This window comes from Rhipicephalus microplus, chromosome 1 (assembly GCF_043290135.1).
Source record: "Rhipicephalus microplus isolate Deutch F79 chromosome 1, USDA_Rmic, whole genome shotgun sequence".
NCBI classification, from domain to species: Eukaryota; Metazoa; Arthropoda; class Arachnida; order Ixodida; family Ixodidae; genus Rhipicephalus; species Rhipicephalus microplus.
The window spans coordinates 252,324,205-252,351,097 of record NC_134700.1 but is presented as its reverse complement, the minus strand read 5'-3'; the positions used below and the strand labels follow the sequence as shown (position 1 = coordinate 252,351,097).

Genomic DNA, 26,893 nt, shown 5'->3' with positions numbered 1-26,893 from the left:
AAAGCTTGCCAGTGTCCTGTCTAACTACCCTGCCTCCAACTTCCACTGCACACTCCGTAATGATACTCGTCGGATTATCATTCATTGTATCTACGCTAAGGTTGGTTTCCTCACTAAGAGCCGAGTACCTGTTCTGCAGCGATTACTCACTGGCAAAGACAACCGTACATATAAGCAGCTCATAAGGACAAGGCGACCTCGGGCTAAGTGGGGCACTACTAACGCAGGAAAACTTTCAGTGTCATATTACTCTTTCCTTCCTTTTTCTTTTTCGTTTCCTTTCTCTTTGTGTAGCATCGCTTTGATGTTTTCTTTTATTGTCCTTACGCCCTTTCCCCCAGCACACGGTGGCCAACCGGTCCGAATTACTCAAATATTCAGCCTTGAACTCTTCTTATATAGTTATTTACCTGTTGTAGTTGAAGCTTGATTGTACGAAGTAGTTGGAACGCTTAAATTATTTCTTACAACCGAGAAGTTCGCAAATTCTAGAGAGAAATTTTTTCAGTTTTTCGAAATCTGAAATTGTAACGTTACGACGACAAAATGATACCGGAATATCGTTCTTGTCACTGCTGCGCGTGTGCAAAGTATGAGAGGGCGACCCTGACATCGAGCCTGCCATGTCACTCGGACACAGGGGCCGCCATGTCCATGCGATGCAGGCCAGAAGGATCTGAAGCATGCAATGAAGGGGCAAGCGATATGCGGACACGGGGAGAACAAATGGAGTGATTGTGCGAGCGGGCGAAGCCGGGAAGTTGCAATCAGACGACTATAGTGTCATGAAATAACAAAACCAACCGACCATCACCACCCGTAGCACCATCATCCGGTAACGTAAGTACCGCCTGCCGAGTTCATCACTGCATGCATGGGCGTGGCATGCAGCCTCCGCAAACTAAAATAAAGGTACCGCAAGCAGGGCGCCTAGAATATTTAGTGCGATAGCTTTAGCACGCAGGTTTGAAGCGACATCCGTCTCAGTCAAAATTTAAAAGAAAAAAATATGCCTTTTTTTCGTTTACTAATTTCTGAAAAAAGAAAAAACAACTTCGTTGAATCGGGTTTGGGGGCCAACCTAGCTCATTAATTCGGGTTGATCATCATAACACTGAGGTCCGTGAATTCGTGTTTCCTGAAGAAGCGAAATTTCTTCATTAGATCGAAAGCTTCGTGAAATGGGGTTAAAGAACATCGAGTTTTGATATTATTATTATTATTATTATTATTATTATTATTATTATTATTATTATTATTATTATTATTATTATTATTATTATTATTATTATTATTATTAAGATGCGCTGAGGGCAAAGGCGTGAGCGTGCGGTCTCTACACGGTAAACATTCGCAAGGTAAGAACACCGAACAAGCGTGCAAAATGCAAACACTTGATATCGGGACGTTTTTGGGAAAGCACTGGCTTCAACGCAGCATCATACAGGGATGAAACGACGTGCGATTAGCGACACTTACGCAACACAACTCCCGCGCAAGGTCCTGCGTGAGTGAAATAACTTTATCATGGAATTTTTCAAAGGGACGGTGAAGAGCAAGACGACCTTTTCTTGTACTAGTAAATTACTTTTCACAATACTAAAAACGTCGCGCTTGCGCTGAAAAGAGGTACAGCTAGAAAACGCACGAAAAGAAAATGCCGGTGGCGACGCCACCTTTAAATTCTATAAAGTCACAGTGACGTCATAGATCATTACGACGTCCGCAAGGGTACATGCCGTTTCAAGTCGGCAAAAATTAGTGACGCTGCTTTCTGCGGGAGCCAGAGGTTTAAGATATACAAGTTTCGGGAGATGCCGTTGAGCCAACGTCGCTCAAAATACGCAAAATGCAATTTGAAATGCCTATACGCATGGAGATCTCGGCGCGAAATTTAGAAGTGATAGCTCGATCTAGATTTCCTTTTCATCTATTCCAAAGCTTACAATATATAGTGAAATCAGCGTCATTAGTTTTCAAAGCCTAAACAGATTCACTGCTTCAGTTTAGAATCCCTTGCTGAGTGTCACGTTGATATATATAGTTGGCCAGTTCTAAAACGGCCACTTCGATCGCGCGGATGACTATGGACGGACGTTGAGAAAGCGCAATCTTTCAGCTGTTCATTACACGACGTCTTGTCCACCCTTTGTTCCGCGAGCACTGTCTGTTCTTTCGCGCTCACTTTAATTCTGTCAAGAAGTTTTCGTTCTGCTTCATCGTTTTTTTTTTTTATGAGAAAGACGTCTTTATTTTCCAGTATGACAGCTGCTCAAACCATAAAAATAAGGCAAAAAGGCGCTCTTATGAATGTACTTGTCAAGGAAAGTCAACTTATTATACATTTAATACCTGTAACAGTAGCATAATCGCTGTATTTTTCTAGTGATTACATGTGAAAGCAAAGCTTTGGAGATATCAATATGTAAAAGAAAAATATGAGAGGAAGCTATAAGAATCCTGCCACAAGTACCGAAATCAAGATAACATGATGTACATGTACAAAGTTATAGTTTTATCAATTATAGATAAAGCACGATCAATATAATTGGCACTTGACGCCTGCCCAGAATGTTCTTATTTAAAATAGCTTTCGTGCATTACGACAGAATCAAAGTTAGGAAGTTAACTGCTGGAGGAAGTTTATTCGAACCACTGGGCAACTGTTGCATAGTGTTACGTATTGACGTTTGTGTATATGCAGCCCTTGCAAGAAACTTCCCAGAATCAGCGATCTATTGAGGGAATCGCAAACGAGAGAACGCGAGGCCGATCGCGGAAAGTGTGTCTGTAGGGGCTAGGGGGCTTAGGCGGTTTACATGTATATTGAAAGCAAGCGAAGCTGCTAGACCCGCCTAATAAAACTCGGAAAAGTTCGCTAACATTGTGTTGAAATTCGAGACACACAGCGAATACGATGATAACACGGCCCGTGTATAGAATGTATCTTTCGAAGCAGCTTTGTAATACACAAGTTATTTCGAAAGCTGTTCTCCGTGGATCATCGCATCGTCAGAGAATGCGTCACGACGCGTGCCATGCTGCACACGCACATGGACTTCGCTTAACTGCACCGTCGCTCGCCCGAACTGGCGAACCATTGCACGAGATATTTACAGAAACAACCTCTAAGCACTACGTCTGCACTACAACGCATCCGTGCTGTGTGGTCGTCTTTCGAATGGGTCCGTATAATCGAGAAAACGCTCTATATATAGATCAAGTCGTCGCAGGCCTCCGCGATTAACCCGCCACCGCGGAGAGCAGAATCTCGGCCACCGACCGCACTGCACTTACCACATATTGCATGGCCGGACGAGGAAGCCGACATGCCGTGCCGACGGAAGCGCTAACCGATCGAAAACTCGAGCACCGAGGCATCGCTTGCGGTCCCCTTTTTTTCAGCAGCCCGTGTGTCGGCCATAAAGAGGCTTGAAAAACGGCTGCTATTCTCGGGAAACGTGACGAGCCCAGCGGCGGTCTCTGACGTCAGTTGACGTCACGCAAACGGGCGCGCGTGGAAGCCCGTGTGCCTCGACCCGGGTTCCTTTATGCGGAGTATGCCGCGCTGCCAGTTGTTGGCCGACGGGCGCTCCCGCGTTTTTTGAGCGCGAGTGACGTGTTACGTGACGCCACGCGTCGCGGGAATGCTATACGCACGAAGTTTGTGGCGTACAATGCCGCGTATTTGTGCTTGTTGTGCATATATGTGGGAAGAAAGGGAGGGTCTACGTATACGTTCGAGTCAAAGACCCAGGTAGCGTAGGAGTGACGCAAACGCAGCTAACGGGGGTGTAATATACTCTGGGCTCGAACGTGAGTTGTGACGCGGTCGTGAGGACAAAAACGTCTCTATGCCAAAATTAAAATTATACTGGCGTGCCGCTTCTCTAATGTAGTGCATTGTCCAAACTTGCACGTCGCTTTAGGCGTTGCAGTTCGATTCTTCAGCAAATGTACGGAAATTGATCCGGGGTAACTTGTCTTGAAAGAAATCAGACCAAGGTGTGTCACACATTTTTGAAACTGATATGTTCGACGTGCACTATCGACGCAAAGATGGCTGTCGTCTATACTCGAAAGTTGGCTGTCGTCTATACTCACAGTATAAAAGAAGTGCGGACCATTCAGTACAATCGTGAAGTCGAGGATTTGTCGATTGTGTTCACGTATTGCCGCCAAAAACGTTCTAAGTGACGTTTCACGAAGGGATGACATTGCCGTGCATATACCAACGAACATCATCTTTCTGAAAGGATGGTGGCGACAGTTCGAACTTTCGGTATAGCTATCGGGAGCAAATATCTCGCCCTATATAAGTAAAATCCATGAGAACACGGTTGTCATAGCGTGTATTAGTGCAGCAAGCTGGAGGTTCCTTTATTGATTTCGCTCATTCCTTGTGAAATACACCGCCAACCATTTCTCGAATGAGTGTTTATTATTCACTCTGTTATCTTCAGCCAATGCATTCCTATCGTGGCTACTCGCAAACTGTGCGTGAATTTTCGTGTATATGCAAGTTCCAAAAGACAGCTGCGGTCATTGCATAGATTTTCTGAACGGGAGAGTAAATGAAGAATAAATTGACTTATTTAACAATAATTAATTGACAAAATTATTTAACATGTCGAACATGAGAATCAATAGTTATTGAATTACACGCTAGTTACTAATAATTGTTGAAGCTTGTAAAAAAAACATCCGCTTCTCGCTTGATGTACATATGTCGAGTGTGACGGAATACCTCGGAGAAATGCAGCGTGCTGCATTTCTCTGAGTATGAACCCTCGCTCGCCCAACTCAAGGTGCATCTGTAGTAACATCAATAGCACGCTTCTGTTTGGTAGCAGCCGGTTGTTTCGGTGCCCATGTTGTTCGTGAAAGTTCAGAAACTTTATAGGCTGCTCATCAGCCGTGACGGTGACACGTTAGTGTGTGCTCATCTTCCACTGCCAGCACTCTGTTTGCTCGTATACATCATGAGTCATGGCACACACTTTTTACCTATGTGATCCGACATATTTTTTGCGCAAAGAACACGAACAAAATGTCAGTTAGCTATATGGTCACTGTGGCCTGCGTGTCTTACATTATAATCATGTGGATGTCACCTATACAATCGATTTCGCCGACCCTCTGTCAGCTTTCTTTTCAAGTCATTTAATGGCCCAGTGAAATACGCAAGCAAGTGATCGAGTCAGGCAAAATATCCTGGTGCACATGTTTATTACATCCAAAGAGGCCGATTACCGCGACGAAGGATGAGAAGGTGACCGCACTCAGCTATTCTGTCTCGGGGTGTTTATCGGACAACCTCGAAAACTGCGAAAATGTCGGGCCGTCAATGTGGATGCTTGCCGGAGCCCCCCCGTGACCCGCCGGCCTCGTTCAGGGCGGCGCAGGAGTCTTTTCTAACGGCGCCGCAAGGACTGCTTCCTCCATTGCCGCCCCCCCCCCCCTCTCTCTCTCTCTCTCTCTTTCTTCGTCTTGCCCCTGTAACGGCGACATATAGCCGGCGCCGCAACCTCGGCCCCAACAGGTGGTCTCCGGCTCCAGCGCGGCGACGGCTGGCGAACGGCGTATGAAAATGGCAGACAGAAAGAGAGCCCAAGGAGAGCGGACCGGCCTCCTCCGCTGCCGAACGCGCAACAGCGACAAGGAGCAACGGACCACCACCGTTCGGTAGCGAGCCGGATTTGGTGTCGGTTCCATCGGCTGCTGGCCCCAGTTAGATAAGTTGCATCATTGTGGAGAACGCCACTTCTATATCGAATGTTTCCATGCAACTGAGGCGACGCCCTAACACGTACTGACGGCAATGTCAACCGTGTCGCTCGAGCAATGAGTCGCAAAATTACAGAAACGTGGATTTCGACAACAGCCCTTGGTTTCAATGATATCTATCTATCTATCTATCTATCTATCTATCTATCTATCTATCTATCTATCTATCTATCTATCTATCTATCTATCTATCTATCTATCTATCTATCTAGCCGCCTACGACTTTTAGCTCTCCTGGCCGTTTCGATAATGGTATCGATACCAAACTTATATGGCATAACATGACTATGAAAAACATATTTGACTAGTCATAACATGAAAATTGTGACATGTATGTCATGAATGTCATGATTTACATTTCATGGTCCTGCAGCTCTTGCGGTGGTTTCGTTCACATGACATGTTGCAGAACTGGTATGGTATGACATATTTGCATGGCGAACACAAGCGGTGGACCTTAACAAGAAAATCATGAGATGCGTGTCATGTAACAACATGACTACATGCCACGCTCATGATGCATTCGCGGCCGTTTCGCTAGCGTCACATATACCAAATTTGGTATTACGGCACGTAAATGGATGACGAAGGTATGATACTAGTGCAAACATGATAAACATGATATGCGTGTCATGTAACAACATGCCAACATGCTACACTCATGATGCGCTCACGGCCGTTTCGCTAGCTTCACATGTACCAAACTCGGCATTACGCGACGGGAACGGACGACATGAGCAAATGACACATCCAAACCTGATAATGACGACATGCGTGTCATGTAACAACATGACTACATGCCACACTCATGATGCGCTCGCGGACGTTTCACTAGATTCACATATGCCAAATTTGGTATTCCGTGACGTCAATGAATGACGAAGGTATGTGACTGGCGCAAACATCATAATCATGAGATGCGTGTCATGCACATGACAACATACCACGCTCATAGCGTGCTCGCGGCCGTTTCGCTAGCTCCACATATATACTAAATTTGGTATCTCGTGACGTGAATACATGACGAAGGTAAACGACACATCCAAACATGATAATCATGACACGGAAGTCATGTACGGCATCATTTACCTCCACCTCGTAACGTTCTGCTGACTTTAAAGTGATAGATAGATAGATAGATAGATAGATAGATAGATAGATAGATAGATAGATAGATAGATAGATAGATAGACAGACAGACAGACAGACAGACAGACAGACAGACAGACAGACAGACAGACAGACAGACAGACAGACAGATAGATAGATAGATAGATAGATAGATAGATAGATAGATAGATAGATAGATAGATAGACAGACAGACAGACAGACAGACAGACAGACAGACAGACAGACAGACAGACAGACAGACAGACAGACAGACAGACAGACAGACAGACAGATAGATAGATAGATAGATAGATAGATAGATAGATAGATAGATAGATAGATAGATAGATAGATAGATAGATAGATAGATAGATAGATAGATAGATAGATAGATAGATAGATAGATAGATAGATAGATAGATAGATAGATAGATACGCTCAAAGTCGCGGAAGTTCACTAAGAAATGCTTCGCATTTAAAATGACAGCATATCCACAGAGTGAATGATGAGTGGAGCGAAGCGTCCGTCAGCCCGACCGTGCTTCCGTCCGTCCGTTCATTCTTGCTTCCGTCCGTCCGCGCGACCATCAATGCGTCCATACATGCGTCCGTCCGTCTATACGCGCGTCTTTCCGTGAGTTCGTCCATTCGTCTGTCCGTCCGTTGATGCGTCCATCCGTCCGTACATGCATCCATCCGTCCGTACGTCCACGCGTCCACCCATCCGTCTGCTAGTCTGGCTGTGCGTCCGTCCGCGCGCCTGTCTATCTAGTGAGCACTCCAAGTAGCAATCTCCCATCTCGCATCCCATGTGGCACATACCCGCTCTAGCGGGTATGTGTTATCGGTGGCTACGTATTACTCCATGCATATGGAGGAGCGACCGACCCACGCCCTATAAGGAGCTTCGCTCCTAAAGCTCGAATACGCAAGCAAGCGCCGTCCGTGTATATACGACCGTCACGCATTAAAACGAATGTGTTCACGCCGGTGTTTAATATTTCACACAGGGGGTGCACGTTAAAGAAGCCCAGGTGGTCAAAATTTCCGGAGCTCTCCACTACGGCGTCTCTCATAATCAATGGTGGCTTTGAGACGTTAAACCCCACATATCAATTACATCAATATTTCATACAGGATCGTGGGTATTTACATATGTTAAGAAAGCATCTTCATCAAACGCACAGTATTTAGGATCTAAAACGTTCTTGTCTATAGGAACGCTTAAAAACACGAGTAAAATTGCCCGAGAAGAACACCGCCTCTCACTCACTCACACGCACGCACATACACTCACCATCGTTGCACAACATAAGAAAGTGAAACAAGCAGGAAAATCGCGAAGCACGCATCCTTAATGCGAAGTTTTCGAACGTACGCTTCTGTGACGGCCTCCACGCCCCTCCCAAGTTCCTGGTTACGCCTTCTGTGCGGATAATTGCACTGCGTCAGGACAGGCGCTGTTCGCTCACGTATGTATTTGGTCCTCTTCGCAACCAGACATGTGCGGGCGACGCACGCGACCAGCAACAGCGAAGGGCAACGCTTTGCCGCAGCGTTCCACCTGGTCCTTTCGAACCTGGCATGCGCTTTCCACCGGGACAGCACGCTAGCGAGCAAACGTCTATTATACCGGGAAAGAGTGCAAAGCCTCCGAACGCGCGGAAACAACTCACCGAGCCCGTCAGAGATGTTTATCTTCGAGAAATGTAGTTGTCGGTTTGTCAAACTTCATTGCGACATGATGTACTCTGCAGTTGCAATTTATCCGTTGCAGCATGATGTATGACAAACTGAGAAACTCCGTTGCAGTATGATGTAATACTCCACACGAGATGTGCAGACTGTGCTATCAACTACACTGTGATTGGAGTTTCGACGAGTCGATGTCATCGCCTTATTTTAAGGCGGGGGCAATGTTAATCGTTGGCGTGTAAAATGGCCAATTCTAAACAAATATATATCCAGCTTGATATAATTCCTCTGAGCATCCTAACATGTGTCATACGCATGATGCTCATCATAAATTGAAAAAGAAAAAGAAATTATAATGTTTAACGTGCCAAAATCACAAACTATGAGTCACTCCGTATAGTGGCGTACGTTAGATCAATTTAGGAAGTTTGGGGTTACTTATGGTGCACACAAGTCGGTGTACACTTTTTTTTTTCATTTCACTCAAATCAAAGCGTCACCACCGAAACACAGATCGAAACGACGCCAAACGTTGTAGCAGGTTGTGTATAGCTGCATATCCAAACAGTTGTAGCGATCTTTGGCTCTACCGCTGCGTCGCGCCTGCACCAAAACACGAACAAACAAAAACGTGCGCTGAGTTACGGTGTTTTTTTGCACCGCGACTATACGTAGTGCAGGTGCGACGCGCTTGGGTAGCGTCCGGGTCAAGGACGCGATGCGGACGAGATCACTGAGTCATAACATCGAGGTGTGCGTGCTCCATGCTAAGTGCAAACAACGAATAGTCCGCAGACGGAGGAGGTCGTGCGACCAACCGAATACACGGAGTGCCCATTCCTGATGTGTGAGACGCAAGCATGCACCACTGCGATTCTGGACTTGGTCCTGGGTCATACTTATGTGATATAGAAAATGCACTGGTGGCGTCGATGTTTTCGACGGTGTGCGCAAATTCGTCATCCGTTCTTATTTTGTGCAATGTCATAAAGCTCACGGAATGTTCTCGATGGTTGATGCCTGCTTCATCGATTGCACCATGCATGGCACGCACTTCACGCTACCTGTACTATATCTACGTGGTCATCGTTTCATCCCAGATGCGCACCAGGTCAGGCGAGGCACACACTGCGTGCTATATAGCTCGGGTATGTGTGCACCTAACCAGCGCTGTTAAAAAAAAACGAGATGTTCTCTCTCTTGAGGTTAACTGTGGAGCTACACGTTGGTGAATAATATTATAACAGGAAATCGACAAATTCACCTAGCGAGCACTGCTATACAGGCTCTGACTGTTCCTTCTCTTCGCTCTTTGCACAAGCGCGCACCTTCGATGTTGCTATCTCCGAAAGCCTAATCAATCGAAGCACACACACAGTGACAGCGCGGCCACTACTGCTGGGCGGAAAAAAGAAAACGTCCCGAATGCATGACGTCCCGCAAGGAAAAGTGGCCTGCCTGCACGCGCCCACCGTCAGCGCAATGCCCAACAAAAACGCCCAGCCAACAAAACCACCAAGAGGGGACGTCACCAGTGGCAACAAGAAGAAATGGGCCGCGAGCCAACTTTGGCTTCGGCGGAGGCTAAAAATAGCGCTTCTCTGACGTCATTGCCCTCTGCCGGAACGCTCTTTCGGAACTCTTCTCCGATCCCTTGTTCCCTTTTCCTTTCCCGCAGCGCCCGTACTGGATATGCTGGTCCCCTCCTTCTCCACCGCTCTTCCCATGGCCTGACCCCAGACGTCCCTTTTTATTTCACCGCAGTGTTTCCCTTCGGGCCGAGAGTTGTTTTTAGGGGAATGAAAGCAGAGCGAATGGGTAAACTTTCTTGGCAGCCGCGATGCGGGACATTTCCGGATGAGGCGCGTGCGGCGGTTCCGTGCGTGATATCCGCCGTCGTGCTGGGTAGACATCTTGGCTACGCCCCTTGAACAGTGCGCAGTACTTAGTCACTGGGCCCTGTATTTTGCTAAAGCTCAACTTCTGAATGAAGCTGCCTTGCGTGCTGTTATTCCTGCTTGAAATGATAACCTTCCTGCCACTTAAGTCGCAACGTAAGGCAGATATGAGCGTTTTTCTCTAACTATCAACCGATGGGCGCTCTCGATGTCGCCTCGTCGACGTAATGTAGGCCACAAATGGCATGGGAGAGTAACTTAGCTTGACGAATATGAATTCGTTAACGGCATATATAGGTAAAGAGAAAATCCTGTCACGTATACGACTACAAACCCTGTCCTCCAGGCACGTGTGACACATACCCGCATACTACGGGCCGCAGTACGCGGGTATGCGCCACATTGCGATTGACAGTTTATGTACACACGAACGGCAGAACAGACCGTGTCAATTTAAAGTGAGAGCGCCGAGAAAAACCGACATCGACAATGACAACCAGACTAGCAGCAAGAAATAAAAATCAGTATCCCAGCAGGAATCGAACCTAAGCATTCTGCGTGGCATTAAAGTATTCTACCACAGAGCCACGCCTATAGTCTCGGAACTGCATTTCAAATAGTCCCTAATGTTCGTGAAACGTCAATAGTGGTAGTGGTTCGAGGTACACGTAAGCTTATAACCGCGCAATAAGCATGGCAAATGTATTCCGATGAGACGGTTGGTGATGATGTTGCCACAGGCGCGGTTAGCCTGGCGTCATGTCGGCCTAACGTCTATTGCGGTTTCGTTGTTGGCTCCGACTTCATAACTGTCTAGACCCCGAAGCAGTATACGCAAACTAAATTACGTATGATATTCACGTCATCACAGTGTAAAGCGCACTTTGTTTTGGTAATACTGACATCTGTGCCCTTGAGAGAGTGCTGACGTTGCGTCACATCATAACTTACCCTTTAAACGCCAGTGTAGTCGACGTTGCTGCCCGATACTGCCGGTGTCTTACAGTCTACCCGTGTAGTTGTGCGTCTACGTTTTGGTAACCAACACGTCCGAAGCACACAAATGTCGCAAGTACTTACTCGTATCCTCAGAAGTATAGATGTGGTCGTAACGTCCAGCGGCTCTATGCACACCACCGGAATCGGTCAAGTTCACTTCGTTTGATGAAATTATACCACGTCCCTTATTCAAGTCCCCCATGTTCGTTGTTCCGTGAATAACCCGTTTTCTCGATGTTTGCACGTGTATTTGTTGCGCACCATAACTAGTCTGAGCGGTGCACGTGATGGCGAGAATGCAACGGAAACAAGCAAACAAGTGATTGGGAGATCAACTCTCTGAAATTGAACTTCCTGAAAAAGAGCAAAAACACAGCTTAGCGCATGTATTACACTTTGCATTCAGTTTTTTGTCGCGCTGTTCGTGTAACATATGAATATACATCGGTTCTATACCGGCCACGGCGGTCGAATTTCGATGGAGCAGAAATGTAGAGGCCCGTGTACTGGTTTATATTATCCTCCACTACGGCGTCTGTCTCATCCTGGGCCAGTTTTGGACGTTCAACCTCACAAATGAAATATATGTACACCAACTCACGAGACTATACATTTCGCTGTTATATATGGCAGTCGCAAAATTCATCTTGTGAAACGCAACCAGATCATTGGCATTTATGAATGTCTGAACGGAATTTTATACTAATTCATATGGCATATGATCAAAAGTTCAAAAAGAGGTGCGGCATTCGGCATAAACTTTCATTACATGCGGGCCACACATCACATAAGAACGTTTAGTTAATTTATTGCATCCCTTAAAGCCCTCAGCGATCACTGTAGCTGTAACATGCATTCCACAGGGAGAAAACAGTGGATCGCAGAGAATACTAGGTGGTAAAATTCACTGTTGATTGAGAGCACTTGCATGGTCCCTGGCGTAATGCATCCAGGTTTTCTTGTCCCACTGTTTCGTGTTGTCATATTTTTCGACAGTTATCGAAATTTCGAGTCCAAGTTCACATAACGGCATCAAATAATGTGCGTTCATCATAATTTTCATATTGCAAAGAAAAATGCTTTCAGATCGTCTCATCTGAACCGGTCAAACGTGTCTCGACTGCCTAGAGAAGCACATGCACGTCCTTATCAAGCAGGAACAAGACACGCGTAAGAACATTTTCGCCGAGGGGTCCGAGTTGAGTGCATTTGCGAAAGGACGTTCGTAGCAAATGCTACAAAATTATAGCCGCGGTGCACCCGGCCATCACGCGAGGAAAGCTTATGATGCGAGGAGGAAGAAGAGGAGGATAAAGGAGAGGCAGGGAGGTTAATCGGGGATAAGTCCGGTAGGCTATACTCTGCAGTATGGAAGGGGAAGAAAAACCTCAGATGGAAACGATAGCAAGAAAACATGGTTGTACCACCGAGTGTGGCAGCTTGGGCTAGTTGGTATGGTACGACGATAGTTACAGCGCGAGAACAAAACGACGACACACAGACAGGAAGGAGAAGAGCGTGCGTGTCTTTCGTGTCCTTCTTGTCTCTGTGTCGTCGTTTTGTTCTCGCGCTATAACTATCGTCGTACCACCGAGGTCAAGTAAAGAAGCTCCCGTTCGACCCAGACTGAAAGTCCCCCTGCTGTTAGAACGCGCTGGCACCTGGCAACAGTGGATCGCGGTCGTTTTCTGCGCGTCGCTTCAGACCGGGCGAGGAGGAAGAGGAGGTTCCCGCACGGCACGCGAGTGTGGCACGCGTCGCCGGCTGCTTTTGCGCCGTCTGTGGTGAGGCGGCGCCACCCGACTCGGGTCGTCCGCTGTTTACATGGGAAGGTGTGCGCTTTCATCTCACCTTCCCCTTTCACTCGGTCGCATTGAGAAAGTCGGCAGGGCCATCTTTAAAGGGACCCGTGGTGCCTCGTTCGCATTATTCCAAAACTCGCACGCGCCACCTAGCGTGGTGCGCGCGGCGAGGCCAGAACTTTTATCGGGGGGTGGCAGAGGGAAAAAAAACTGCGAGAGGGGCGCCGAACCGAAGACGCAAAATTGAAACGAGAGGCAGGGTGCCCGAAATAACAACTACCCGAAGAGAGGAGTTTGGCATGAAATAGTAAGAAGAAAAGTGGGGATGGGGGGTGGGGGGGGGGGGGGGGCGAAGTAGCCACGCTTAAGGAACGGTTTCAGGAGCAGGTGAGGCGAGACGACAGATGTCTGCGGAGAAGTGCGCGTGCCTGCTGAGCGAGGGGTCGCGGGGGCAGTTACGCAGCCGTCGGCTACTGCCTTCGCCGCCACGACGTTGTTTTTTTGGTCGTTGATTTTCTCGCTCCCCCTTTCTCTCAAACCTCGGCGCGGCACACGACAGCCGAGGTGCGCAGGGCCGTTGCGACAAAGGCAACGCGTGCCAGGCGCGTGCAGCGGAGAGGTCATCGAACACCTGACCCTGCGTTTAATTTTATGTAGCGATGTGCTTGATTTCGCCGGAGCAGGCGGGCGGCAGACTGGCGCAAAAGATGACAGATTAGGCCAGCCAATGGCAGCACGGCGTCTGCGATGCACCATTGGCGCATGACCGATGTAGACATTTGCTGTGGCGCTACGTCTTTCGGAACAGCATCAATAACAGCTTGTTGCGAGAGGAGAAAGTTTCGAACACGAGAACGAGGGGAAAAAAAGAGTCCTGGTGAAGAGTGGGATTAGTATTTCGTTCGACATTCTGCGATCTTCTGAGTCGATGTGGATTTTTCTCTAGCCAGCGTTATGAAGCTTGCAAGGACATGCGCATAGCCAGGTCGGCAAGCACAAGCGCATAGCCATATTTGAAGGCTTAGGGGCGCGTCCATAAATAGGCCTAAGCATTATGTCAACCCTAAGTGACATTACAAATAAAACAGGCAAGCGCTTGTCGATATATGTGTCGTGCTCAGTTACACACATGTTTGCAGTGCATTTGCGTTTGCTCTGCTCTGTTACCACCTGTTTGCCGTGCACACCATTAAGAATTTTGCCGACGAGTTGCGGCGCTTACAAATGCTATGAAATGTGGCTTTGTCGAAATTCGACCTGCTTATCGTATAATATTGAGGCAACGCATGTCCCAGGGATGGAGAATCCGTCTGTTAATATTTTTTTTCTGTGCTGCCCTCTGCCGTTTTTGTCGGGGCCGGAACGATTCCCGCATTGCCTGAACAAAGGCCTCCGAGATCGAGAGTAGTTTCGCTACGTTTACTTTGTGGAAGAGCGCATGCACCGTGGTATCGTGAGTACAACAAATCGATCGGGATCGTCATCGTCAACTTGAACATGTCGCTGAAGTTTTAGATAATAATGCGATAAAATGAAGCATCGGAATGCACACGTGATTTATTAACTACGATAGCAGAAAATTCAGGTTTTGTTACGAACTGTCAGGTCCACACTTCGCTATTTTCGGTACTTGACAGTAATATCTGAGATTCCACGTATCAAAACCACGATATGCTCATGAATCACGCCGTAGTGGATGGCTACGGAAATTTGGACCACCTGTTGTTCTTTAACGAGCACTGACATTGCACAGTAAACCATCGTCTCTATCCATTTTCGCCTCCATTGAAATGCGACCGCCGCAGCCGGTATCGAACCCGCGACCTTCTGATCAGCAGCCGAGCCCCGTAAATGCTGCACCACCGCGACGGACTAAACTAGTATGCATAAATATGACTCTTATAGAAGAATGGAGAAGAAATCACTCGCTATACAGAACTCGCCGATCTGTAGTTCTGACTCGTTGGCGTGAATCAGGAGCCACTGCGTATTGTTATGCCAGCGAGTCCTCGTCAAACGTCCGTGCCTCTGAAAAAGGCAATCTGGGTCAAGGCCAGCCCGCAGTCCGCCTGACGCGAACAACTCAACGGAGTAAACACGCGCGGCGCCTCTCTGGCCCACGTGCATTGAGTCAGCGGCGCACGTGACAGCGAGCCGGCGTCCTCGTGTCTGGTGGTCTGACGCATTGCGCGGCGACCCCATTGGAGGAATCTGCCCTGACGACCAGCGGCGCTTCTGATTGGACATTTGTGGTTGGACCCGGTGCCTATAAAAGAAGCCCTGCGGTGCGTCGCGATCGGCGGTCCTACGAGAGAGGAGTCCCCATGTCGGAGAGCCGACATGTGTGTGAGTCGGCGGTCTTAGGCGAAAAGTTGACCTATGTATTAGAGAGGAGAGCTCGGCTCTTCGAGTCTCTGTCGGCCCCAGTGCCGAATTTGTAATGCCTCTGTGTATATGCTGTACATAAACCTTGTTTAACTCACCGTCGTCTCGTCCGCTCGTCTTATCAGCTCTGCGCAGAAGCAGTCACGAGCTGATAAACATACGCTACCAAACGGCTGGTGACCTTCTCGGCGGAGTTGGAAGCAGTGGCGCCTTCGGGGCCGTGTTGGCGTCCCCGTCTTTCGCAACAGTGGTGGCTTCGGCGGGATCGGTCCGTCTTGCGCAACAGTATGCTGTGTTTCGCACGAACGAGCTCGATGTGTTTAGAACCATAACGATGACTAATGTACAGTACAGCAACCTGCTGACGTCGCTGTTTATTCTCCACCCGAAGCAAGACTATCGCTCCTGAGGTTTAACTTTCACATCATGGGCGTTGAGTTGGCTGTCTCCTTCGTATGGCAAGGGTGAGAAAAAGGTCCGATCGTAATGACAAATCCCAATATACGTCGCTCGAGTGCACCATAATACAGTCAAGGCACTATACCAGGAACAGTTTACTTTGTGCTCTACGCGTTGGTATGATCATAGTTTTCAGGCGACATAATAAGGATGCCGAATGGCAGGTTGTCTTGCTTCGCCAAGTGAGCCGCGCGTTTTTTGATTGATATGTGGAGTTTAACGTCCCAAAACCACCATATGATTATGAGAGACGCCGTAGTGGAGGGCTCCGGAAATTTGGACCACCGGGCACACGGTGGTCCAAATTTCCACTGAGCACACGGGCCTACGACATTTCCGCCTCCATCGGAAATGCAGCCGCCGCAGCCGGGATTGCGCGTGTTTTGATTTTACATCAGTAATTATAGCTAATGTTAACTGCCATTTTTCTATCCCGTGAGACCAGCAAGTGACAAATAATCATAATTATAATTGCTGATGTCTTACGTGACAAAACCACGATATTACTACGGGAGACGCCGTAGTGGCGGGCTTTGGAAGCTTTGACCACCTCGCCTTCCTAAATGTGCACGCGACAAAACGTCTCCACAAACGCTAAAGAAGGGACTGCAACTATTCGATCATTCCAGCATCTATAGGCGGCGCAGCGGAAGGTCGAAATGGCGGACGAGACGGTGATGTCGCGAGCGTTTACGTCAGCGTCGCGGACCGTGAAGACGCGTTCATTGGTTCATGACTACTGAGAGACCGAACTGCGTCGCAGGTTTATCACCGTGTGACAGCTTCGGAGCACGGCTACATGGCGCCGCCTGCGTCGCTAGAATGACCGAATACGATATTCCAGTAAATACGCCCCGTTGAAACGTTAATATCAGTGAAGCAAAGTTTGTTACTGGGCCAGTTGGTTACCCGTCTTCGACAAGCAGTGCAGAACGGAAGGCGCAAGAAAAGAAACAGAAGCAATCATCGTCTTCCAACCGAGGATTTATCGGCACGTGTATATATGTCAGTATACCACACCACGTGACGCGCACAAAAAAAAAAAACGCTTAACTCCTCGTCAACAAGTTAAGCAGAAAACACTTATCCGACATCAATAAATCCATGATAAACAAATGCACAAACAAAAAAAAAGAAAGCATAGCGCTGGTATGGACCACGGTTAATGCTGTCAAGACGAGTCATGTCTCTTGGGATCTGAGGCAGTCGAGGATTTGCTGGCACAGTTGCCCTTGACGATAAACGAAGCCTCAATGGTCAGGCCGGTTTGATCATTCGCGTGTTTGGTCAGGACCCTGGCTTCCTCGAACACGGGAGTATATAGCCACACTGATATTAGTGTTGGGCAAGAAACCCGTCATTTTTGTTTTTGTACCTTCAAACTCTGCTCTTGTAAACTTACAGCGCAACACCAGAAAAAATAGAGGACAGGGATTTTCTTTCTCTTTTGCTCCTTCGCTGTCCTGTATTTTTTCTGGTGTTGCGCTGTAAGTAAGTTCACCATGGAACCTAACCAACTGGCCCAACTTACCGTCTGCTCTTGTAGCCTATGCTGTTCATGCATCGCCCCGCCTGCCCAACGTATGACTACAGGAAAGGTAAACGCTCCACAAGAATTTGTCGGTACATTCAACAAAAATGGTTTTTATCTTTCCTCTTCACTTGGTGTGTACCTGGCTCATGTGGCACGCTCTTGCACACAACTGATGAAGCTTGCGCGGTGCGGAATAAAACAACAAGGACCGTCGTGAAACTCATTTTCGCGACAGTTCCTACGGCTAGTATATACTGCAGGTGTTCCGTGAGGGCGGAGACACCTGGACGTGAGCTTATCTTCTTGAGTCTACGGCATGAGTAAGGAATGGCTGTCACTCTCTGCCTTCACGCTGGCTGTTCTCGCCAATGTGTTGACTTAGCTGATTTTTCTTCGCAATGCCCAAGAGTTACGCTATTTTTGTGCGCGTTCACTTAATATATATATATATATATATATATATATATATATATATATATATATATATATATATATATATATATATATATATATATATAGCATAATTCTTGGGCATTCCGAAGAAAAATCAGATAAGTCAGCACATTGGCGAGAACAGCCAGCGTGAAGGCAGAGGGTGACAGCCATTCCTTACTTATGCCGTATATACTCAAGAGGATAAGCTCACGTTCAGGTGTCCCCGACAGCGGTCGTCTCTGTTTTCTTTATTGTCCCTTTTCCGTCCCGCGGGTTGTTGAAGTTGGTAGCACGTTGATAATTAGCTCCGTTATCATCCGATTTGTGTACACGCCTATAAGGCATTGACGATAAATGGGAGAAGTGAGCACAACTACGTGTTTCCGCCTTGTATGACGAGCTTCATTATTTTTCGCCAAGGTCAGGTAACAAGGTCATCTCAGAAGCGTTGCTGTTGTACGTGTTATTCTACACGTAGGTTAAACTTACTTTCACGACAGTTCCTACGGCTAGTACTCGCAGTGCCCACGGCCTGTAGGTGGCATGCCGTGCAATCCAAGATGGCTGTGGAACTCGCCTAAGAAAAGATAGGACGCACGGACGTACTTCCCGTGCCGCTTTCGCCGGATGAACTCTTGATCGTCAAATGACTGTATATCGAACCAAAGCACTTCCCCAACCGATAGGAACTGCCGAATGTTCGCTACCTAATTTCTCGTCGCAGTGCAAAGGGTGGTGGTATCAGCTATAATCGACCATGTATCAACGATGCTTTGCGTAATCCTCTGCGTGCTACAGAAAACTGCGCGAACCAGAATTTACGTATGAACTGAACGGCACTCCGAGATCATTTGTGGCGATGGCGAATTTGCCGCAGTAGTGGGCCACTAGCGAGTAGCCCGCCATCGCCGCTGCACAGGAACGAATGCTTAACGTAGCGATGGTTTGCAAACATATTAGGCTGTCGTTACTTGCGCTGTAAGCATCATGTAGCTGCTTCTTGAACGGAACACAAGCATTTGACTTCCCATCAAGTAGCACTTGTGTCGCAGCCATGAGCAGACTCTAACAGTGCGCAATTCCCTGCACTTGGATGTTGCAGGTTTCATCAGCGCGATCGAAGCAAGGATATCGAAACGAATACACGCGTACGCTTTTCGCAACGTCAAAATTGCGAAAATTTGTCGAACAACAAGGTCGTTTGGACGGCACCAGTGAAGTGCAGAAGAAGTTAGCGTGGACTGTAGTCGTGACTGCATATTGCATAGCTCTAACCATTTCGCTTCGCTGGTCGAGCTCGAGCGAGTTGGCGGCATGCGACGCTTTGTAATACCCACTGTAATGGGATACATTCAATGCACAAGGAAAAGTATGCTTCTATTTTGAGCTCGCTGAAGGATATTATGCGATAAGTACAATCGAAGTGACTTACGAGCGTGAAAAAACATTAACGCACGACGGGAAGTGAAGTGCAACTCTCTGCTCGTGGGCTAGCAGCTGATTGTTCATCGCCGCTGTCACTCTCAGCGCGTTGACAACCATCTGTGTCGAGTGAAAAATTCACTACGTAAAAACAGTTTTTTTGAACAACACTGCTGAGAGTAATCTGAGGAATTCTCTCCACCAAACGGCTTCGATAGCACCAACAACACGTCATTCACCACACACAACACCCACACGGCGTCACTAACCACGTTTATCAGGGGTTGCGGAGATCATTTCGCTCCTATACCCAGCAAAAAAAGAAATCGCTTGCAGTGTGCTGCCATCTATCAGCGAACGTAAAAAACAAGCGGCGCAGCGACAGCCTAGGCCAAAGTTTAGAAGCGCAAAGCGCAAGCCTGTGCTACTTTACTCATACAATGAGTGTTATGGAATTTGTGCACCACAAAAACACTGACGAATGATATACGCACGTAAAACAAGGAGTTTCAATTGAAATGGTCAGAAGTTAACATTTAAGTGGCTGCAGAAAATCTCGCGAAGCTGATATATGCGTACTCTCCGGGCTATAATCGAAAGCGCGAGTGGCCACGTATTTTCACGAATGCTTCGCGTCTCGCAAGAACGACTCAGATTTATCGTGTCACGAATGGTCCGGTATATTCACTGATGCACTAAACATACAAAGTGGTTTGTGTTCGTTTCTTGCTAACGTGTTAACACTGCGGCTAGTCTGCCTACTGATCATCCTTGGGAGGACGCTCCTGAATCCCACTAGGCGGCGCGACAGTCTATAAACATTACGATTACTGCAGGTGTTCCGTGAGGGCAGCCACGTGCCTACCACTCCGACAATGTCGCAATGACGAAAAAGCGAAAGAACCACGCTCTGCGAGGCCATCGTCTTTCCCGCAGTCGCCGAACACACGTCGGGGAGCAGACAGCTGTGCCGTATAGAAAAGGAAAAAAAATGGTTTATCAATAGCCGCGTATGCGTGTCCACAAACAACTGAAAAAAACGCGCGGTTTATGGGTCGCACTCGATAGCCTCCCAAAGCGCCGACCGTCTCGACTCAATCCGCACTCCTGCGGGGGTGTCACCATATGCGTGCGCATAGGAGGGGGGGAGGGGTGTAAAGGTGACCGTCAGTAGGGTTACAGTACCGAGAAGATATTTTCAGACAGTGTAGAAGGGTGTAGCATATTATTTTGCTCCACAGAGGTGGTCAACTGAAGATCACGCGTTCCGGCCAGTATTCAGGGTTTGATACCAAAAGGAAAATACTTTTTGGGCGCAGAACGTTTGAGAAAAGTCGGACCTGTCTTAACTGACTTCATTTCTCAAACATTCTGCGCAAAAAAGAAGTATTTTTATTTAATCACCCCGTTGCGGAAATTCCCTAACAGGTCACTTTTCACTTGAATGTTCAGCCACAGAATTTCTGAGGCTGTTACAGAAATAGCTCCAGTACATGCGCCATTTACGGTGATATGTTTTCGATTAGTTTGCTCGTGGTTGACGCATTGCTTGATTCGCAAAAAGTATTGCACTATCAGCAGTCATCGTACGCTCGCTGCCCAAGCGTGCGTTCTGCAGGGGAGAGGGTGGGGCGTTCAAAGCCTACCTCAACACTTTACTCTGGCGAACCTTTCCCGTGATTGTTGAACGACATGATTGTGACAAAGCAGGTTTTTCGACAATATACACAGGCGGAGGCCCGTGATGTAACATTACAAGAGCTGTTTGCTTCCTATCTCCACTTCACGAAAGCCCGGGACAAAAACCAGGCCGTTGGGAGAAGCACGTCGTCAATTCATTTTAACGTTTTCATATGATGGGAATTAAGCATGCTGTCTTTGGGGCTCGTCCAATGGGAAAGCCGGGAAGAAAAAGAGGGATAGGGGATGAAGATTTGTCGACCCAACGGGGTTATCTGCGAGCGCCTGTGCATGCAGTAACATAATATTGCTGCTGGACGGAATACTTTATCCATGCTGACTGCTGATTCTGCAGTTGCAATTTCGTTAGGAACGTCATGCAGCTTCCACGCTATGCGGTGAACTTCCCCGCATAGCGGTGATGTTCTTCCAGTGAAGTTCACTGTGGTCTGCAACATGGCACTGTATCATCAAAGTTGACTTGGCACATGAGTGAATTAGCGCGTTAGCTTCGAATTTTGGCTACGACGAATTATTATTGCGATAGCAATTATATGGACACTATCGACTGGAATTCGCCGCCAGCGTCGGCGTCGACGTCATGCACCGTATATTTATACGTATCTATATATATATGAAAACGCAAGAAAAAAAATCCAGAAAAAGACAACGGCACGCGGAATCGAACCTCCACGTCGTGAATGCAAGGTGTTAACCACTGAGCCGCCAAAAAGTACATGTTTCGACGTTAAAACGGCAAGCTACTTATATCTACCACATACCGATGTTGGCGGGCATCTCGTGAGGGAACTATCGTGTTTTCAGCATTATCAGCAATATGCCGCAATGAGCGCGCGGTGGCTAGGGTGCCTCGATGCATGCGCGCGCCCCCACTACTTTGGCCCGCGGAAAGGTGTGGACGACCTCTCGCGCGCCCTTATCTCGCGGTGGGGAGGAGGGGATGATCGTATGTCTTAGCAGGCTTGGGCTGTACGTGTAACGATTCTGTTGTAGTTACCGGACGCGCAAATGGCACTGCAATCATTGCAGTCTCCGTTTGCGAAAAGCGCGCGCTTTTCAAATACAGCGAAGTGACAACTGAGAGGCTTATTCGCGTTCATCTGTACCTGTGAATGCGTTTTATGCGTCATTTGTGCGTGAGAGACGCGGGGCACGTTTCGAACTGCTTGCCATTTTTCGCGTTATACCTTCCCATTTGTTGCCATCGCGTTCATTCAAAGTTGTGACATGTTTTTTTTCTCTTCATCTGTCTAGCTTTGTTTCCGAAACAACCTACCACCTTCCTTTCGAACACGACCCGTCGTCTGATTGTTGCGTTACCCAATTTTGAGCACACGGATTCAATTTCCGCCGGCCGCATTTCGATGATGCTTTATTGCAGGAACTTAACTTTTGTGCTCGTTAAATAACCCTTAGATACTTCTAATAATCATACAATGCTTTGGTGCATAAAAATATTATTCTTTAGACGAACTCATATCACTGTCCTTGTAGCTGCGTGCTATCCGAACCGGTTGATACGGATCTTTTCAATTAAACATAATGAAAGCTATCATTGATAGACTCTTTTACGAATTTCTGTGTGTTCGTAGAATAACGCATCAAAATCATGACTTTTTGGCGCAACACATACACGAAACTGAAAGAAGAATAATCCACGGACGCGGTGTCTATTTCTTTCTAGTACCAATTCCCGTCCATTTGTCGGTATTGTTAATGCATCAATACCACGTGCGGTGCAACAACTTTTTTTTTTTCTTTTACATTCAGCAACGACGATCTAGAATAGGACGTAAAGTAGCCTCCAGCAATAATACATTCCAGAAACTGCAGTCTGCTGCGGTAATGTATGCTACCACCCGCTTTTGTTATGAATTTCTGCGATATAAGGCGGTTGCCTTATATCGCCACCACTTCTAGAAACAGGCCCCGTTTTCTCAGAAGCCCGCTGCTGGAATGAATGTTTGCGGCTCTCGTTTCCAGAAGCTGTCAGCCTCGCCGACTTGGAATTCAGATCGTTCACTACGACGGTCCGAAACAGAGTCCGCGATCTCGCGGTCGAGTAGCCCGCATTCGATTCACTCCTTCAATGCTTCCGGGAAATTCCCGGCCTCGCGTAGCGGACAAAGCCCGCCGACAAAAGCCATACGTATAGCTTCATCACAGGAAGAACACTTGCTCGGTGTAAACGCTTGCTGTCTTTCCCTTTCACGCCACTCTCTCCCCGTCGTGGTCGGTCTTCCTTGATACCGGAACCGGAAAATCAATATTTCCGGGCGCTTCGCCCTCTCCGGCTGCATTTGGCGCCAAGTGGTCCTACTTTGTGATTTCACCGCTAGGCACCAAAGTTTATCGGCGTGCCCAGCGCTCTTTTGCCTCGCATGCTATCGTGCATTCGCCTGCGCTGACGAGACCTCTTTTTTTCTCGGTCGCCGGCTGCTTCTTCATCACGTGCCGCTTGAGAGCCGCCGCCCTTGAATCCGCTCAGAGATGGCACTGTGACCTCCGCAGCCGACATTTTCACTCGACCTTGGAGAATCACTTTCGGTGCGTTCATTTCATAAAACGGGCGCACTAACCTGGAACCGAATTCACAAAGCTTTTCGTTCACGCGCTCTTTGCAATTGGCCAAAAGGCTTCGCAAATGATATGTCCCGCATCATGACTGGCTGACATATATTTTAGGAAAACTTCTAGCGTAAGGCATTTTTGTGAATACGTGTCCTGAATCGCAGCGGTAGTTACTCCAACATATGCAAAAATATGTAGTGTCAAATGTTAACAGGTCTTCGGACCACGGTGACTCGGTTGCACGGGCGAAAGCGTTGCTCTAAATAACTTTCCCGTGGCAACCCACCAGATATTGCGTTAACTAAAGTTAAGCGTGTCGAAATTCGAGCGAAGACGCGTCCCAGCCGTTGCTACCTTGCTTAAAGAGCTAGCGAACGAAAAACGACAAAAATAAACTACTGCCGGTTGTCAAGGGAGAGCAGCTCTCTATTCGCGCTCGCCTTTTCTTCTTTATTGCGCCGGGTCCTCCAAACCCAGCTGCGCGCACCGAAGCGCTGGGAACGCTCTGCCAGGACCTGCCAACACTGGCATGCTACCTGTGGCGCCATCCCGACGCGTTTTGCGGAAGCACTACTAATACTGCCCACCGGAAGTTCACCTCCGTCTGTCGGGGTCTCCTTCGACTTGAGTTACTCGGGCCCGGCGTTGCATCCGTGTCGGTTTTTGAGAGACGATAAAGCAAAAAGAAAAAAAAAAGGGGGGGGGGGCATATTGCGACATCTTTGCCTCCCATCCTCGCTCGCTGGTTCGCCGTTCGACGCGTTTCCATGACAACAGGTTGCGCGACCTTGATGACGTCAGGAGGACATGCTGCCTTTTCTGAGCACCGCGTGCCGCGGCAACGGCTTTGCTTCTTATTCCGTCGGTGTTGGCGACAATCGGGGAGAACCAGAAATGGAAGACGGGTTGCGGAACAAAGCAAATGAGACCTCCGCTTTTCTTTCTCTCGTTTGCTGTTGCTCGCCACGTGTCAGTCTGTCTGCATGTGCGCGTGTCGGGCGAGCCAGCGACCCAGTGTCCGTAAATCAGACGCTCGTACGGCTTCCAGCCGAAATCACGGCCTTTTTTCGGTGGTTCGCTTGGGGAACGGCCGACGAGGAAGACCTACGGGAGAGGCAGCGGCGCAAAACGTATGCATTGGGGAGTGGGCAGAGCGATGGCTTTGACTGCTGTGCAGTTCCCGAACGTCTGGAGACGCAAAAGAAAGCTGTAATCATGTGACGCCTTGAGCGAACCAGTTGTTCGTCCTGAAGCAGCGCGCACGGGACGAAGAAAGAGCACAAACAAACACTGACTCGCAACTAAACTTTATGTGGAGGCACCGCGTATATACACCATTCGCTGAAGCTTTGTTAATTCGTTCCGTTACCGTCCAGATGCTAATCCAGTTCCGTTGCCAACAGCGCCGTGTGCACTTCTCTCTTAATTGAACGTAAAAACAACATTTCTCATTCCTCTTCAGAAAGGACAAGTGTTTTCGCGAATGTTCGATACGTAGCCTTTCGCGTGAATCGCATTGCATATACAGACAAGGGAAAACATTCGTGCGTCGTTTCTGTTACAAATATATAGTGTAACCCACGAACACAGGTCAAGTTTTTCCTGTTTGCCAAGGACGCATTGCGGATATTGACTAGCCCCGTAAGGTGAGGCGACACACGAAAATTGCTGCTGGAGCTACGCAACAAGCGATAGATCCTCCTGGGATATGCGCAGCGGGAAGGGTGGATGTCATGCTGCGTTGCTGATGTAAGCGTCGCACCATCTACACACCTATATGTGCTGGCGTAACATACTTGCACACTCTTACGCAAAACACGAATGAATCGCCATATCTGGACATTTATTGACAGTCGTGGAAGTTGAAGCAGCTCGTAAAGCCCAGACGCGCACCAATTGCAGGATTGATTGATTGAAATGTGGGGTTTAACGTCCCAAAACCAGCATATGATTATGAGAGACGCCGTAGTGGAGGGCTCCGGAAATTTCGACCACCTGGGGTTCTTCAACGTGCACACAAATCTGAGTACTCGGGCCTGCAGCATTTCCGCCTCCATCGAAAATGCAGCCGCCACAGCTGATTGCAGGAGGTACAGTGCTTCTGCGATCATCACGTTGCTGGGCTAGTCGGTTCACGTTCAAGTATATAGAAGCCACACTTCTGCGCATGTATACAACTATGTAACGCACTGCACTAAGCGCTGTCTGATCGATGGATGGCTTGGTTTCCGCGCATGGATTTGCCTGTATATTACGCTGCAGTAAGTTTGAAATGGCGAGTCCAAAGTTTGCGTTCCGCTGGACCCTTTCCCTCGTTGTTTCTTCGCGCGAAACAGCCACCACTGTGGCGTCTACTTGATCACACCACTGCTTTGCATTTACCCGGAAGGCATATTCCCCTACCTAGACAGGCGCCATATTTGTAAATGACGATCATAATCATAACAATAATACAGTTACTTTCTCAGCGTTACAGACGTCTTGACTTCATACTCTGTATACGAAAACAAACAAAGCCTGTTAACCAATTTGCTAAAACGTAATCTAATAGCACGTCTAGACACCACCCGCAGCACTTAATAAATGGAATCTTAATAAATGAATTTTCAGGAATAATTTCAGCTTTTTTTTTTCCAGTCGAGAATACAATCGATTTTACGGAAGTTGGCTTAGTACTAAGTGTTCTGAACCGTTTAGCACACGTTTTGCTGGAAATATTTTACGTGCATGCTGTTCTTTTCAGAGCGAACAAGATTAGTACGTCCTGCGGCTGGCCTTTATCTCTTCTCTGTGCTACGCAGTTCAATAAATTAAAATTGACAGACAAGAAAGCCAAGGAAAGAGTTACCCTTTCGTGCAATTAAATAATGAATTTTATCTAATAGACCGTTAAGCCGGTGGAAGCTCATTGCGAGGAAAAATTTAAAGTTTATGTGTAGCGGAGTACATTCGTCGGGACAAAGACCATTACTTAGTGTTCACGCACAAGAACATATAAGAATGCTAATGGCTAGGTGGTTGAAATGGTAATTGTCTGCACAACCAGTGAATAAAGTGAACTTTGCAGCGGAAATCTCACTGACATATCACGACC

The 26,893-nt window shown here is 47.7% G+C and overlaps 1 protein-coding gene across 2 annotated transcripts in view; it reads right to left on the bottom strand.

Annotated features, from left to right (window-relative positions):
* The window catches only part of LOC119186509 (uncharacterized), an 80,715-nt gene that overhangs the window by 27,522 nt on the left and 26,300 nt on the right, over nucleotides 1-26,893 (bottom strand). The window contains exon 1 of one of the 2 annotated variants that reach the window (XM_075893290.1): nucleotides 3,298-3,424. The exons of the other annotated variant lie outside the window; for it this stretch is intronic. Coding sequence (XP_075749405.1) covers nucleotides 3,298-3,302 — 5 coding nt within the window. The 5' untranslated portion in view covers nucleotides 3,303-3,424. Of the gene's footprint in view, nucleotides 1-3,297; nucleotides 3,425-26,893 lie in introns of those variants that run through there. 2 annotated transcript variants of the gene reach the window in all.